General features: G+C 43.1%; 1 protein-coding gene across 2 annotated transcripts in view; it reads left to right on the forward strand.

Moving 5' to 3' along the window:
• FSTL5 (follistatin like 5) overlaps positions 1-16326 on the forward strand; it is an 877920-nt gene that overhangs the window by 480390 nt on the left and 381204 nt on the right. For both annotated transcript variants that reach the window (XM_030191590.1, XM_030191591.1), the window contains exon 5: positions 13041-13237. In XM_030191590.1, coding sequence (XP_030047450.1) covers positions 13041-13237 — 197 coding nt within the window. The remainder of the gene's footprint in view (positions 1-13040; positions 13238-16326) is intronic.

A 16326-nucleotide genomic window follows, 5' to 3' on the forward strand; every position in this document is an offset into this window, starting at 1 on the left:
TTCTTTAGAAGTAATAACAAAACAGACTACTCTTCTGGTGACTTTTGCCTTAGAGCCAACAGAAAAAATATATTTTGTTCCTATTTTCGTCATATAAATGCTATTTTTTGGGGATCGAAAATTCAAGTTTTTCCTGATCTAGCTAGGGACACATAAAAAAGGAGAAGAGAATTCTTGGCCTTAAAACCAAGAGTTTTCAACTTAGGTGGTGTATTTCTGTTAAACTTTCCCTGTAGATGTGTGGAGGGGCATAATCGAATGGGGACGACCATCTCTAAGGCTGCCCATCTCTAAGGACATCCCGGCGAAGGGGCAGGGAAACCGCTATTATCGAAACAAGATGGGCGTCCATCTTTCATTTCAATAATACATTAGGGGACGCCCAAATCTCAACATTTAGGTCGACCTTAGAGATGGTCGTCCCCAGTTTTCAGCGATAATGGAAACCGAGGATGCCCATCTCAAAAACGACCAAATCTAAGGCCTTTGGTCGTGGGAGGAGCCAGCATACGTAGTGCACTGGTCCCTGTCACATGCCAGGACACCAATCGGGCACCCTAGGGGGCACTGCAGTGGACTTCACAAATTGTTCCCAGGAGCATAGCTCCCTTACCTTCGGTGCTGAGCCCCCCAACCCCTCCAACCCCCCCCAAAACCCACTCCCCACAACTGTACACTACTACCATAGCCCTAAGGGATGAAGGGGGCACCTTCATGTGGGTACAGTGGGTTTCGGGTGGGTTTTGAAGGCTCACATTTACCAGCACAAGTGTAACAGGTAGTGGGGGATGGGCCTGGGTTCGCCTGCCTGAAGTGCACTGCAGTACCCACTAAAACTGCTCCAGGGACCTGCATAACATTGCTTTTGACTTGTAACCACTCGCCTCCACCTACCCTCCTCTCCTCGTTCCTGTACACATTAATTGATTTGATTTGCTTATTTTTTTTTTGTCTATTAGATTGTAAGCTCTTTGAGCAGGGACTGTCTTTCTTCTATGTTTGTGCAGCGCTGCGTACGCCTTGCAGCGCTATAGAAATGCTAAATAGTAGTAGTAGTAGCATACTGCTGTTATGGAGCTGGGTATGACATTTGAGGCTGGCATACGGGCTGGCAAAAAAAAAAAAAATATATATATATATATATTTTTTTTTTTTTAATGACCAGATGACCACTGGAGGGAATCAGTGTTGACCTCCCCTTACTCCCCCAGTGGTCACCAACCGTCTCCCACCCTTAAAAAAATATTTTTGAGGCTTGGTCGCAAGAAAAAAAATGGACCAAGTAAAGTCGACCAAATGCTCGTCAGGGACGCCCTTCTTTTTTTCTATTATCAATTGAGGACACCCATCTCTTAAGCACGCCCCAGTCCCGCCTTTGCTATGCCTCTGAACTTTGGTCGTCCTCGTGACGGACTGCAGTTGAGGATGCCCAAAATCGGCTTTCGATTGTGCCGATTTGGGCGACCCTGAGAGAAGGATGCCCATCTCCCGATTTGTGTTGGAAGATGGGCACCCTTCTCTTTCGAAAATACCCCTGATAGTGTCTCTAAATCTAATTAATTATGTATTTTTTGACCCAAAGAAACTGCAGGAATTTATTACTTCTAAGGAGGGAGTAAGTGGGGTCTCCTTAGTTGCATCCACAAGTTAAGTAATGCTGTATCTTGGCTGCGAGTATTTGTTCTCCTCCTATCTCTCCCACCGCACCTTCAGAGTTCACTCTCATGGATCTTCCTCCACCCCCATCCCGCTCTCTGTTGGTGTTCCCCAGGGATCTGTCCTTGGACCCCTTCTCTTCTCAATCTACACCTCTTCCCTGGACTCCCTGATCTCATCTCATGGCTTCGAGTATCATCTCTATGCTGATGACACCCAGCTGTATCTCTCCACACCAAACATCACCGCGGAGATCCAGGCAAAGGTATCGGCCTGCTTATCCGACATTGCTGCCTGGATGTCCAACCGCCACCTGAAACTGAACATGTCCAAGACCGAGCTCATCGTCTTTCCACCAAAACCCACTTCTCCTCTTCCTCCACTTTCTATCTCAGTTGATAACACCCTCATCCTCCCCGTCTCATCTGCCCGCAACCTCGTAGTCATCTTCGACTCCTCCCTCTCCTTCTCCGCGCATATCCAGCAGATAGCCAAGACCTGTCGCTTCTTCCTCTTCAACATCAGCAAAATTCGCCCTTTCCTCTCTGAACACACCACCCGAACTCTCGTCCACGCTCTCATTACCTCTTACCTTGACTACTGCAACCTACTCCTCACCTGCCTCCCACTTAGCCATCTATCCCCCCTTCAATCTGTTCAGAACTCTGCTGCACGTCTTATATTCCGCCAGAACCGATATACTCATATCACCCCTCTCCTCAGGTCACTTCATTGGCTTCCAATCAGATACCACATTCAGTTCAAGCTTCTTACCTACAAATGCACTCAGTCTGCTGCCCCTCACTAACTCTCTACCCTCATCTCCCCTTACGTTCCCGCCCGAAACCTCCGTTCACAGAACAAATCCCTCCTCTCAGTACCCTTCTCCAGCACCGCCAACTCCAGGCTCCGCTCATTCTGCCTCGCCTCACCCTATGCCTGGAACAACCTTCCTGAGCCCTTACGCCAAGCTCCCTCCCTGCCCATCTTCAAGTCTTTGCTTAAAGCCCACCTCTTCAATGCTGCTTTCGGCACCTAACTCTCACCTTTCAGGAAATCCAGACTGCCCCAATTTGACTGTCCCTATCGGACTGACTGTTCACTTGTCCTTTAGATTGTAAGCTCTTTGAGCAGGGACTGTCCTTTATGTTAAATTGTACAGCGCTGCGTAACCCTAGTAGTGCTTTAGAAATGTTAAGTAGTAGTAGTAGTAGTAGTAGTAACTGCTTCACTGATTAAGATCTGTTTTCCTATTATTCTGACTTTTATATTCCTAGTATCTGGATCAATATTTGTGGAAAAAGTTGATGGTGAGATTTCCACTGTTACTTGTTTTCCTTTATTACTAGTGCTAATATTGCTAACACATTTATGTGAATCTAAAATTAAAATCTATAAATAAAAAAAATAATAAATCCTGACATCTACATTAGGCATGAACTGGGTGTATTCTGTAACAATGCAGATAGGGGGGCCTTTTACTAAGCTGCATAGGCATCTATGCGTGCCAAACACATGCCGAATTGGAGTTACCGCCCGGTCATCACATGGCCCTTGTGGTAATTTCAATTTTGGTGCGCATCTGCTTTGCGCATATGAAAAATATTTATTTTCTAGCACACGGCAGCTACGCGCATCAAGTGGCATTTGACGTGCATAGACCACTAGGTCAATGGCTTGCAGTAAGTGCTCAGTCCCAAAATGGATGAGCAGTAGTTTTCATTTTGCCACACATCCTTTTTTGGCAAAGGCATTTTTGTAGGTGCGCTAAAAAATAGTTCTGTGCACATCCAAAACAGGCATTTACACTACTGCAGGCCATTTTTCAGCATACCTTAGTAAAAGGACCCCATAGATTTTAGAAATGCCCACGATCTGCCCATTTCATGCCCATGGCATCATCCCCTTTTCAACTATGCAACTTAGAATTTACGTGCATCACACTATACAATATGCTTAGACAGTTCTGTGTGTAAGTTCTAATTAATGCCAATTAGTTCAATAATTGCATGTAAAGTGGCAATTATCAGCGCTGATTGCCTTCGATATGGTTGACCACGGAATCCTATTACACATACTCGAATACTTTGGCATTGGAGGAAATGTCCTGAATTGGTTCGAAGGATTCCTAACCCAACGTTCGTATCAAGTCACATCAAATTCAACCACGTCTAAGGCATGGACACCTAAATGTGGAGTACCACAAGGATCACCTCTCTCACCAACCATTTTCAACCTAATGATGATCCCTCTGGCAAAACTCCTATCAAACCATAACCTCAACCCATATACAGTGGGGGAAATAAGTATTTGATCCCTTGCTGATTTTGTAAGTTTGCCCACTGACAAAGACATGAGCAGCCCATAATTGAAGGGTAGGTTATTGGTAACAGTGAGAGATAGCACATCACAAATTAAATCCGGAAAATCACATTGTGGAAAGTATATGAATTTATTTGCATTCTGCAGAGGGAAATAAGTATTTGATCCCCCACCAACCAGTAAGAGATCTGGCCCCTACAGACCAGGTAGATGCTCCAAATCAACTCGTTACCTGCATGACAGACAGCTGTCGGCAATGGTCACCTGTATGAAAGACACCTGTCCACAGACTCAGTGAATCAGTCAGACTCTAACCTCTACAAAATGGCCAAGAGCAAGGAGCTGTCTAAGGATGTCAGGGACAAGATCATACACCTGCACAAGGCTGGAATGGGCTACAAAACCATCAGTAAGACGCTGGGCGAGAAGGAGACAACTGTTGGTGCCATAGTAAGAAAATGGAAGAAGTACAAAATGACTGTCAATCGACAAAGATCTGGGGCTCCACGCAAAATCTCACCTCGTGGGGTATCCTTGATCATGAGGAAGGTTAGAAATCAGCCTACAACTACAAGGGGGGAACTTGTCAATGATCTCAAGGCAGCTGGGACCACTGTCACCACGAAAACCATTGGTAACACATTATGACATAACGGATTGCAATCCTGCAGTGCCCGCAAGGTCCCCCTGCTCCGGAAGGCACATGTGACGGCCCGTCTGAAGTTTGCCAGTGAACACCTGGATGATGCCGAGAGTGATTGGGAGAAGGTGCTGTGGTCAGATGAGACAAAAATTGAGCTCTTTGGCATGAACTCAACTCGCCGTGTTTGGAGGAAGAGAAATGCTGCCTATGACCCAAAGAACACCGTCCCCACTGTCAAGCATGGAGGTGGAAATGTTATGTTTTGGGGGTGTTTCTCTGCTAAGGGCACAGGACTACTTCACCGCATCAATGGGAGAATGGATGGGGCCATGTACCGTACAATTCTGAGTGACAACCTCCTTCCCTCCGCCAGGGCCTTAAAAATGGGTCGTGGCTGGGTCTTCCAGCACGACAATGACCCAAAACATACAGCCAAGGCAACAAAGGAGTGGCTCAGGAAGAAGCACATTAGGGTCATGGAGTGGCCTAGCCAGTCACCAGACCTTAATCCCATTGAAAACTTATGGAGGGAGCTGAAGCTGCGAGTTGCCAAGCGACAGCCCAGAACTCTTAATGATTTAGAGATGATCTGCAAAGAGGAGTGGACCAAAATTCCTCCTGACATGTGTGCAAACCTCATCATCAACTACAGAAGACGTCTGACCGCTGTGCTTGCCAACAAGGGTTTTGCCACCAAGTATTAGGTCTTGTTTGCCAGAGGGATTAAATACTTATTTCCCTCTGCAGAATGCAAATAAATTCATATACTTTCCACAATGTGATTTTCCGGATTTAATTTGTGATGTGCTATCTCTCACTGTTACCAATAACCTACCCTTCAATTATGGGCTGCTCATGTCTTTGTCAGTGGGCAAACTTACAAAATCAGCAAGGGATCAAATACTTATTTCCCCCACTGTATATATATATGCTGATGATGTGACAATATACATCCCCTTCAAACAAGACATTAACGAAATCTTCAACGAAATCAATCAAAGCCTACACATCATGAACACATGGGCAGATGCATTTCGTCTGAAATTAAACGCAGAAAAAACTCAGTGCCTGATACTCACCTCCCAATACAACACAAAAGAATTCACAGCTATAAACACACCAAACCTGAACTTTCAAATCTCAGAAACGCTAAAAATCCTTGGAATCACTATTGACCGCCACCTAACGCTCAAAACTCACGCTAACAACACAACTAAAAAGATGTTTTACAGCATGTGGAAACTGAAAAGGTTAAGACCATACTTCACAAGATCCGTCTTTCGCAGCCTAGTGCAATCCCTCGTGCTCAGCCATCTGGATTACTGCAACTCGCTATACGCAGGTTGCAAAGAACAAACACTGAGGAAACTTCAAACAGCCCAGAACACGGCAGCCAGACTCATCTTTGGAAAGCCAAAATATGAAAGTGCAAAACCATTACGAGAGAAACTGCACTGGCTTCCACTCAAGGAACGCATCACTTTTAAAGTATGTACATTAGTCCACAAAATCATTCACGGCGAAGCCCCAGCCTACATGTCTGAGTTAATAGACTTACCACCCAGAAACGCCAAAAGATCATCCTGAACCTTCCTTAACCTCCACTTCCCCAATTGCAAGGGCTTGAAATACAAAGCGCTACACGCGTCAACCTTTTCTCACATGAGCACGCAGTTTTGGCATACACTGCCGCGCAACTTAAGAACAATCAACAAGCAAGCTTCCTTCCGCAGACTATTGAAGACCCATCTTTTTGAAAAAATTTACGGAAAGAACAAAAACACATAAAGCCCACACTTGCTGTTCACTAATGCATAATACATTCACCTCTGAACTCTCATTCCCGTATTATCATATCCTTCATACCTTTACTCACAGAAAGATATATACCATATGTCTTCATGCCTTTTTATCGCTCTCTAAGCTCACATTGTTTCCTTCCAAAGTTTCAATGTTTGTGTTCCATTGTTACATTCCTTAACGACACCTCAATTGTTTCGCATAACTCTGCACAATGTAATCCATAACCAATCTGTAACAAATTGTATATCCAACATTTAACTCATATTGTAAGCCACACTGAACTTGCAAAAAGGTGGGAAAATGTGGGATACAAATGCAATAAATAAAAAAAAAATAAATAAATAAAACTAATTAAGCTGCCTGCACAAATAAAGAACTGGCAATAATTGGAATTTATACATGCATCTTTATAGTCACTATTCTATAAAGATATGCATGTAAATATTTCCACATGGATCCAAAAAGGGGTGTGGCCATGGGAGGGGTTTAAGTCAGGGGCATTTCCTGGATTAGCACTCAGTGTTACAGAATTCAAGGGATCCATGCCTAATTTAGGTGCAGGGGTTTACACCAGGGTTCAGTTGGTGTAAATCCTCACACCCATAATTGGGTGCAGATCCCAGCACTAATATAAATGGTGCCCAACTTTGAATGCCATTTATAGAATAATGCTTACATCCTTTTTTTGCACCCAAATTTGGGCGCCATTTACAGAATTGAGTCCTGTATACTCAACAACAATACATTTGACTGGCATTTAGGAACTAATTCTATAAAATGGGCAACATTCAGGTACCAGCCACCAAATTCTGTATATGGTGCTATGAGTTGCGTGTGTAAATTTAATTGAATAATGAGCTAATTAGTGCTGATAATTGGGTTCTAACAAAATGTATGCACTTATTTGGGTCCAAAAAGGGGACATGGTTATGGGAGAGTCATGGGCGGATCAGGGGTGTTCCTTTAATGTACGCTTGTTGTTATAGAATAAAGGAGATCTGTGCTTGGTTTAGTCGTGAGGGTTCACACCAAGGTTTCATTGGTGTAAATGATTGCACCTAAATGTAACTATTCTATAAATGGTGCTTAACTTTAAGAGCTGTTTATAGGATAGCACTAAGTGCTATTTTACTTGGTGATGATTTTTTTAGGCACCATTTATGGAGTTTAGTCCAAAATACACACGTAAATGACAAAAATACATATACGTGTAAATGCCAAAATTCTGGCTACTGTCTATTGTATAATATGGTGCCTAAATGCGATGGTGGTGTATAGTTTGCAGGTTGGCAGACACATAAGTGGAGCCTGGACAGAGGGTGGACAGGGCAGACAGTTACATGTGTGAATACTATAATTAATGTGCACATTTTAGTAATTAGATGCAAACTTGTATACCAACCCAATGGCTTGTGTAAGTGTTCATTCCTAAGTTATAGTTGCATATTTTTTTACTGTCATGCATGTATTCTATAAAGGAAAGTAGGCACCTACTTTCTTTTACAGAATAGGTGCCATATAGGCATACTGTTATAACTGTTCCTCTTCTCAATTGCCGACAATATTCAAAACCTGTACTTTGAATGTTCAACAAACAAACTGCAACAGACTATGATAATAATGGGGTGGGGGAAGCATCAGAACCCCACTTTCACCCTCTTTTTTATGACAGGATTTAAAGGGTAATAATATCACTGTAATTTAAAAAAAAAAACCATGTGCAGTATTAGTTCTCTGGTAACCCAACAAAATCTGTTACTGTTCAATAAAACAGGGGTTCTTTTACCAAGCTGCAGGAAAAAGGGCCCTGCTGTAGTGGCGGGGGCCATTTTTCCTGCAAACCGGGGCCATTTTTACTGTTGTGGATAAAAAGGTCCAAAAGCAAAATGGCCATGTGGTAAGAAAACACTTACCATGTGGCCATGCAGCGGGGAGCCCTTTCCACCATCTCTTGAGGTGGCAGTAAGGGCTCCCACAGCAACCAGGTGGTAACCAGACAGTGTACAGCTATGTCCTGCTACTGCCGGGTTACCACCATGCTAACCATTTCCAGGTGTTTTCCCCCAGAAATGGTGCGCACTCGATCTAGAACTACCACCAGCAGCTGCGTTGGGCCAGTGGTAGTCTTGGAATAGCAGGCTAACTGCTGCTGTGTAAAAGGGCCCTCTACTGACTTAACTTTCAGTCAAAGTTACTTGAAGTATTTAGCTGTAGACCCCACTGATTGTGGCCAAGGTTCGCTTATGGCTGTTTTAAGGTGTCACGGATCAATCAGCACACTTGCACTGTTACCTTTATAGCATCTCTTGGTTCCCATACTGTTACTGTTGCCCTCCACGTGACTAGAGCTACTGTTTCTATTTCAAAATGAGTACTCAACTATACTTCTAAGTGAAGTACAGTGCAATCTGCTTAAGTGCAAGGGTCTGGGACCAAAGAAATACATGCAGTTAACTGGTGCATGCACTTAACCGTTGTGACCCAAAAAAGAAGCTTGATATCTGATAAACATATGTACAGTACTGTTTATTATACGTACAGTATACAGTCTCTGTTAACTGATGTTAGGTTTACTTGAAGTAATCAGTCATAGTCCTCTGTACACTCTTGTGTCTGTGAGTTCCATAGATTACGTCTGCCAGACGGTAAAAACTGTCATAGCACTGACATCCAGTGGCCTCCAGATAGGCCCGCACGGTGTTGAGACTCTCCAGCGCTCTTGCAAAAGTGACAGGAGGTTGTTGAATTTTGTCAGTATGTGCCTCGCTGCTCATTTCATCATCTGTTTCATCATCAGCCGTTGCCTGCATGTAGGCGCATATCTTGATATCAGTGCTGTTGTCAGCTGTTTGAAGATCGTAATCAACAGCTACGTAGTGATGAAACTCCTCTTCAGTAACACTGGCTGGGATGTCAATAGCTAGTTCATCTGACTTATTTGCAACAGCTTCATCTGTTTCGTCCCTCTCCACATCCCTAACAAAGCTTGCCCGCTTGTAGCAGTTCACAATGGTTGCCTGTGTAACATGATTCCAGGCTTCTTTCTGCATATGTAGGGAATCCAACAGTGATAGATTACGAGCCAGTTCAACAGCATGTTTATCCTTGACAGTCTGGTCATCTATAACGCTCATCAGACGATGTAGCACAAGAGCCCGATAATGTTGTTTGAAATTGGCTATTATGCTCTGATCCATAGGTTGGATCAGAGAGGTAGTGTTTGGTTGCAGGAAGACCACCTTGATGTTAGACAGCCTGACATCATCACTGTGTGCAGCACAATTATCACAAAGCAATAAAATCTGACGCTTTTGTGCCCGCATTCTAGTGTCTAAGTTCTTTAGCCACTGCTTGTAAATTTCCCCAGTCATCCATGAATTTGCGTTAGCCTCGTATGACACAGGAAGTCGTTTAACATTCTTGAAGCAACGGGGCTGTTTGCTGTTTCCAATGATGAGTGGTTCCAACTTCTCACTCCCATCCATATTGCAGCAAAGGAGCAGCACCAAAGTCATCAGCGTCTTGTTTTTCACCATGCTGTTTCTTGAATTTTATGTTGTTCCTCTCCTTCCATCTTTCCAACCATCCAACAGTGGCTTTGAATTCAGTTAGTCCAAGACTTTCAGCTAGCTGATTAGCTTTCTGTATAAGCAGTGGACCACTGACAGGAAACTGTCTGCGCCTGACTTGAGAAAACCACCAAAGAAGAGCTTCTTCTACCTCCTCAGGTTTTCCGGCCCATTTTCGTTTCCAGTGTGGATTTGTATTGTTTTGCCAGTCTTCCAGAAGCTGGTCTTTCTGCTTCAAGATATGTGAAGTTTGACTGGGATTGACACCATATTCTTTAGCAATAGATGCTTGACTTTGTTTTCTAATTTTTAAAGAACTTCTATTCGTTCAGCCAGTGTTAAAGTCTTACAGTTGTGTGACGATGACGATGATGACTCCAGTGTACCCCCTAACAACATTCTTTCACTTATTCTGCCTGTGGCAGTTAACCAACGAGATTTCAAATTTATCACCCCTTTGTCACGCGCCAATCGGCTTCCATATTCCATGCGCGCGCTTATGCAAAGTCTTTCCTGCAGAGGAGCGGTCTTAAACTATGCATATAAGTGAATCTTGCACATATCAGTGGTGCACTAAACTGAAGTTTGTCCCCATAGAAATTGATAGCGCCAAAAACAGGACCGAAGTACGGCATGCAGTTAAACAGAGCATGCGCTTATCCGACGTGCACTTACATGGAGTGCACTGTAATTGTTCTTAAACTGACATGTGGAGAGCTAAGAAAATAGGTCCATAGAATAATAATAAAGTAAACACATCAATAAAAGAAGAAAATAAGACCTCTTAGAAAGGAAACTGGGGGACTAGGGTATTCCAATGCTTTCTCTTTCATCCCAAACTGCAGCACAATCTCTGCATCGGTTGTTGGGCTGATGATCTCCAGATTTCACTCACCCACAGACTGCATGGGAAGACCGTGCAGTTCAGGACTTGAGTGATGTGTCTGTGCTCATCTCAGCAGCAGTGTGCAAGGTTCTAGTGCTGATCAATGAACTCAGCAGCTCTGCAGTCTGTTGGAGGAAGTCATCCAAAGTTACTTGAGTCAAAGAGGGCTGCTCATCCATGTCTAGAGGGTAGACTTGGGTCTTACCCTACCTTTTCTCCACAACTGACATAGAGAAAAGTGGACAATCAAAGTATGTAAGGCTAAGCTCCTTCAGTGTGCAGTCAGCTTGACATCATCTTGGACACCCTTCCTGAATAATTTTAAAATGCTTCTTGTTTCTTTTGGACTATGGACTGGATTGGGTGATATTTGTTTTCTCTGAAATGAAATGTTACATTTTTGTTGTCAGTTTATTAGATTTACCCTTATGCTATTCTTGTAACCCAGTTCAGAAGACAGGAAGTAATTTGAATTGCTCCTTTATGTTGATGTTAAAATTAAAGGTTTAGGGTGAAAGTTCATTATGGGCCCTGTTTAATAAAGCATGGAAAGATTTTGCACATAGTTTGTGTTAGGTGCAATAACCAGCACACCAAAATTTCAAAAGCTCTACATTTACTTTTGGTAATGTGTCTAGCATGCCTCTTGCAGTTACCAAATAGACAAGTTTTCTACTGCAAGATAATGTCTCAAGTGCATTTAGCATGGATTTACTCAATGCTGCCTTTAATTATGTGGGCCTTTTGCAAAGGTGCACTTGAGTTTTTATTGCATGCTAAAAATAAGCGGGTGCTAAATGCTAGAGATGCCCATATTTTCCTATGGTCATCTCTAACGTTTATCACGTGCTAATCATTAGCATACCCTAAAAATGGCACCACATCTTTCTAAAACACCCCCAAGTGTCTTCACTGTAATGTGCAGTCCATGCCCATTCTCTGTACATGTCCCGCCTGTGCATCGCCCCATCCCGCTCTAAGTAGTTAGCATGGAGTTTTTACATCCACTGGCTGTTTTAGCACATGGTAGCTATTAGCACGGATCTTCATCAATGGTTAGCATTTACTAAAAGCTATGCTAACTGCTTGGTGCATTTTAGTTAAACAACATAATTGTTCAAATTGCAGAGGAAAAGTGCTTTCAGGGAATAACGGGTGATTTAAAAAAAAAAAATTAATGCAGGTTAAATGGCAAAATTATATATTATTTCAGCATAAGCATTGTTATGTTACCATAATGTGAGATAAATAATAAGATGCAAAGCATAAAAATTAATGCACAGCACCTCATTATTATTGAATAAAGCAGCTTGCACTTAACTTGAAAGCTGTGTTATTCATTGAACAATAATACCAACCTTCAGCTGGCATTATTTTTCCTCCCTGGGATTATCAGGTCATGAATATGCATCCTGATGCTCCAAGGAGCAGTCCTAAAGGGGCTGGAGGTAATGTAAACCAAAGTCTATTCCCTAAAGACGTCCTCTGAACCTCCCTCTTTTATCCTTGGCATATAGTGGTGAGAGGCAGAAGTGATGCCCCAATGCTCATTCTCCTTAGGCTGCTGGCATCAAAATACTACTGGCCAGTCCCTAACAGTAGTCCTCCTCCCTCATCAAAACAAGTTGTGGTAATACAGGGGTCAAACCGCCACTTGTTCCTTATTTATCATTTTGACTATTAAGACAATCACTAGGGGCAACTGATACCATGTGGAGTTTGGCAGCCTTGGGGGCAGGGGCAACTGAGAACTGCTTTGGTCTCCACCACTAGTCTCCAGTGTTAGGTATGATAGGTCTAGGTGGGTATTTTTGGGAGTGAGGGTCTATTCTGGGAGGTAAGTGATGAGGGTGTTGTCTTCAAGAGCTAAGAAGGGTCTCTTTGATCATGTTCCTGGCCGAGTTCTTACTAACGTACAGTACTCATTTTACCAGAAAGTACTGATTCCCAGAGTAAATTTAAGCTGTGGTAAAATGCAATATTTTACCACAGCTTAGTAACTACCCTTCTTAGTTCCTTACTAAATAAAATACGTGTATGTCATTTTTAATTCAGTTTTAATTTCCTGTGAAATTGGTACTAGTTGGTAACAGTTTTAAAAAAGAAATCACCATCGAATTCACTTTTAAATAACCAACTAACTGAATTGTTCCTATCACAGGGGACAAGTGCAAAACAACTGAATATAGCAAGATGAAGAATGTGCTTCTTGATTTGCAAAACCAGAAATATATCAGAACAGAAAATGACAAAAACAATGAAGATAAAATGACTCTGAAGAAGTTGTTAGTGGATCAGATGTTCAAAAGATTTGATGCCAACTTCAATGGGCTTGTGGATAGTAATGAACTCTCCCAGGTAGGGTTATTGATTTATCTCTTCCATAGCAGAGAAACTTCACTGAGGTGATGAAGCATCTCATTGTTATTTCAACAAGAAAATGCCAGAACCACAGATAGTGTCAAAGCATTCCTGTGGTAAATGACATAAAAAAAAAGTTCAAGCTGCAGTGCCATATTTTTTTAATCAGTTACCTGCTAGATATCAAATAATTTGACAAATATGTTAGGTATATTTGAAGCTGAGAGGAAGCAATTTGATTAACTTACTCCTTCCTTCTGTTCTGTTTGAAGAATATACTACCGTTTGAATTTTGAGGGTGAAACACAGAAATAATGAGTATGATAGCAAAGAGTGACTACAGTGGCCGTTAGTGGGGACAGTTTTCAAACAGCCTTCATATTTGCAAACTACTAAGATAAGGTTTTAGCAGACATGCTTCACACAAGTATTCAAAAGGAAATCAAATGGGTGGTTTCCCCAGTTGAAAAGTCACATGTGGTGGGGGTTAATTTTATAATTTATGCACATAGGCACATAAATGGCCTCATGAAAAGTCATCTGGCGTAAAAGTATGTGAAATAAAGGATGGGTGGATGGGGATGGGATATGATATATCAGCTTTGTGGTACATAAGTACATAAGTAATGCCACACTGGGAAAAGACTAAGGGTCCATCGAGCCCAGCATCCTGTCCATGACAGCGGCCAATCCAGGCCAAGGGCACCTGGCAAGCTTCCCAAACGTAAAAACATTCTATACATGTTATTCCTGGAATTGTGGATTTTTCCCAAGTCCATTTAGTAGCGGTTTATGGGCTTGTCCTTTAGGAAACCGTCTAACTCCTTTTTAAACTTGCTAACCGCCTTCACCACGTTCCCGGCAACTAATTCTAGAGTTTAATTACGCGTTGGGTGAAGAAAAATTTTCTCCGATTTGTTTTACATTTACTACACTGTAGTTTCATCGCATGCCCCCTAGTCCTAGTATTTTTGGAAAGCATGGGGCAGTAGAGGGTTAAGGGGTCCTTTTACAAAGCAGCGATAAGACCAACTCGGGTTTACTGCTTGCTAAAAGGGAAGTACAGCTGGGCTACTGCAGCAGCCCAGCAGTAGCTCCCACCCCCAGCACACGTAATATCCAGCTGTAAAAGGGGGCCTCGGCGTGTGTCAAAAACATGTGCCGACGCCAGCTCAGGCCCCCTTTTGCCGCAGCTTGGTAAAAGGGGGCCCTAAGTGACTTACCCAGAATCACAAGGAGCTGCAGTGGGAATTGAACGCAGTTCCCCTGGATATCAGGCCACTGCACTAACCATTAGGCTACTGATGGCATCTGCTTTGCCAGTAGGGATGTACAGTGGCAGAGTTTGGAGCATGTGTGGTTTTCACAAGTATGCGCATAGATTATAAAATAGGCTCATTCATACATATACTTAAATAATCTAGTGTTCTGAAGTAGGTGTAAATGTCTGCACTGCAAGATTCACATGATTTCTACCACTTGCACTGGTATTTTACAAAGACACATAAGCGTCGTACTTAAACTATGTGCCCCTTTATAAAAGTGACCCTCATACTGCTAGATTCTATATATGGTGCCGTAAAAAATCAGCACTAAAAGATGCACTTATAGAATCCCGCTTAAGTTCTAGGGGTCACACGTAAATTTAGGTGCATCAATTTGCACCAACAAAAATGTAGTGCAAATGCTCCCACCTAAATTTACATGCAGAACCCCCTTATTCTATAACTGCACGTGTAACCAAAACCCACACCCACAATCCACCCCAAACTGCCCATTATCCTCCCTTTTCTGCACCCCCTTTTTTTAGCACGTGTAAAATTTAGGCATGGATCACGCATCTAAATTTACATGCGTACAACTTAATTGATTCCAATTAGCATCAATAATTGTTTGTTAAAATGCCAATTATTGGCACTAATTGGCTCATTATTCAATTAAATTGTTTGTGCAAATTGGGCTTGCTCCCAAATCTCTGCATGCAATTTTAGGTGACTTTTCTAGAATTAAGGGGATAATGGACACATAAAATTGCCTATTGGGCTCATTTTCAAAAGAGAAGGACGCCCATCTGTCAACATAAATCGGAAGATGGGCATCCTTCTCTCAGGGTTGTCCAAATCGGTATAATCAAAAGCCAATGTTGGACGTCCCCAACTGCTTTCCGTCGCAGGGATGGCCAAAGCTCAAGGGGGCATATTGGAGGCGTAGCAAAGGTGGGATTTGGCCGTGCCTAACACATGGACGTCCTCGACCCATAATGGAAAAAGAAGGGCGTCCTCGATGAGCACTTGGACAACTTTACCTGGTCGTGTTTTTCTTACGACCAAAGCACAAAAAGGTGCCCGAAATGACCAGATGACCACCGGAGAGAATCGGGGATGACCTCCCCTTACTCCCCCAGTGGTCACTAACCCCCTCCCACCCTCAAAAAATATCTTTTAAAATATTTTTTGTCAGCCTCTATGCCCACCTCGGATGTCATACTCAGGTTCATGACAGCAGTATGCAGGTCTCTGGACCAGTTTTAGTGGGTGAAGTGCACTTCAGGCAGGCGGACCCAGGCCCATCCCCCCTACCTGTTATGTTTGTGGAGGAAACAGCGAGCCCTCCAAAACCCACCACAAACCCACTGTACTCACATCTAGGTGCCCCTCTTCAGCCCTTAGGTCTATGGTAGTGGTGTACAGCTGTGGGTAGTTTTTTTTTTTTGGGGGGGGGGTTGGGGGTTCAGCAGACAAGGTAAGGGAGCTATGTTCCTGGGAGCATTTAATGAAGTCTACTGCAGTGCCCCATAGGGTGCCCGGCTGGTGTCCTGGCATGTCAGGGGGACAGTGCACTACAAATGCTGGCTCCTCTCACGACCAAAGGACTTGCATTTGGTCGTTTCTGAGATGGACGTCCTTGGTTTCCATTATCGCCGAAAATCAGAAACGATCAAGTCTAGGGGCGACCATCTCTAAGGATGACCAAAATTTAAAGATTTTGGGCGTCCCCGACCGTATTATCAAAATAAAAGATGGACGTCCATCTTGTTTCGATAATACGGGTTTCTCCGCCCCTCCATCGGGACGTTTTGCGAGGAC

Source organism: Microcaecilia unicolor, chromosome 2, assembly GCF_901765095.1.
Source record: "Microcaecilia unicolor chromosome 2, aMicUni1.1, whole genome shotgun sequence".
Taxonomy (NCBI): domain Eukaryota; kingdom Metazoa; phylum Chordata; class Amphibia; order Gymnophiona; family Siphonopidae; genus Microcaecilia; species Microcaecilia unicolor.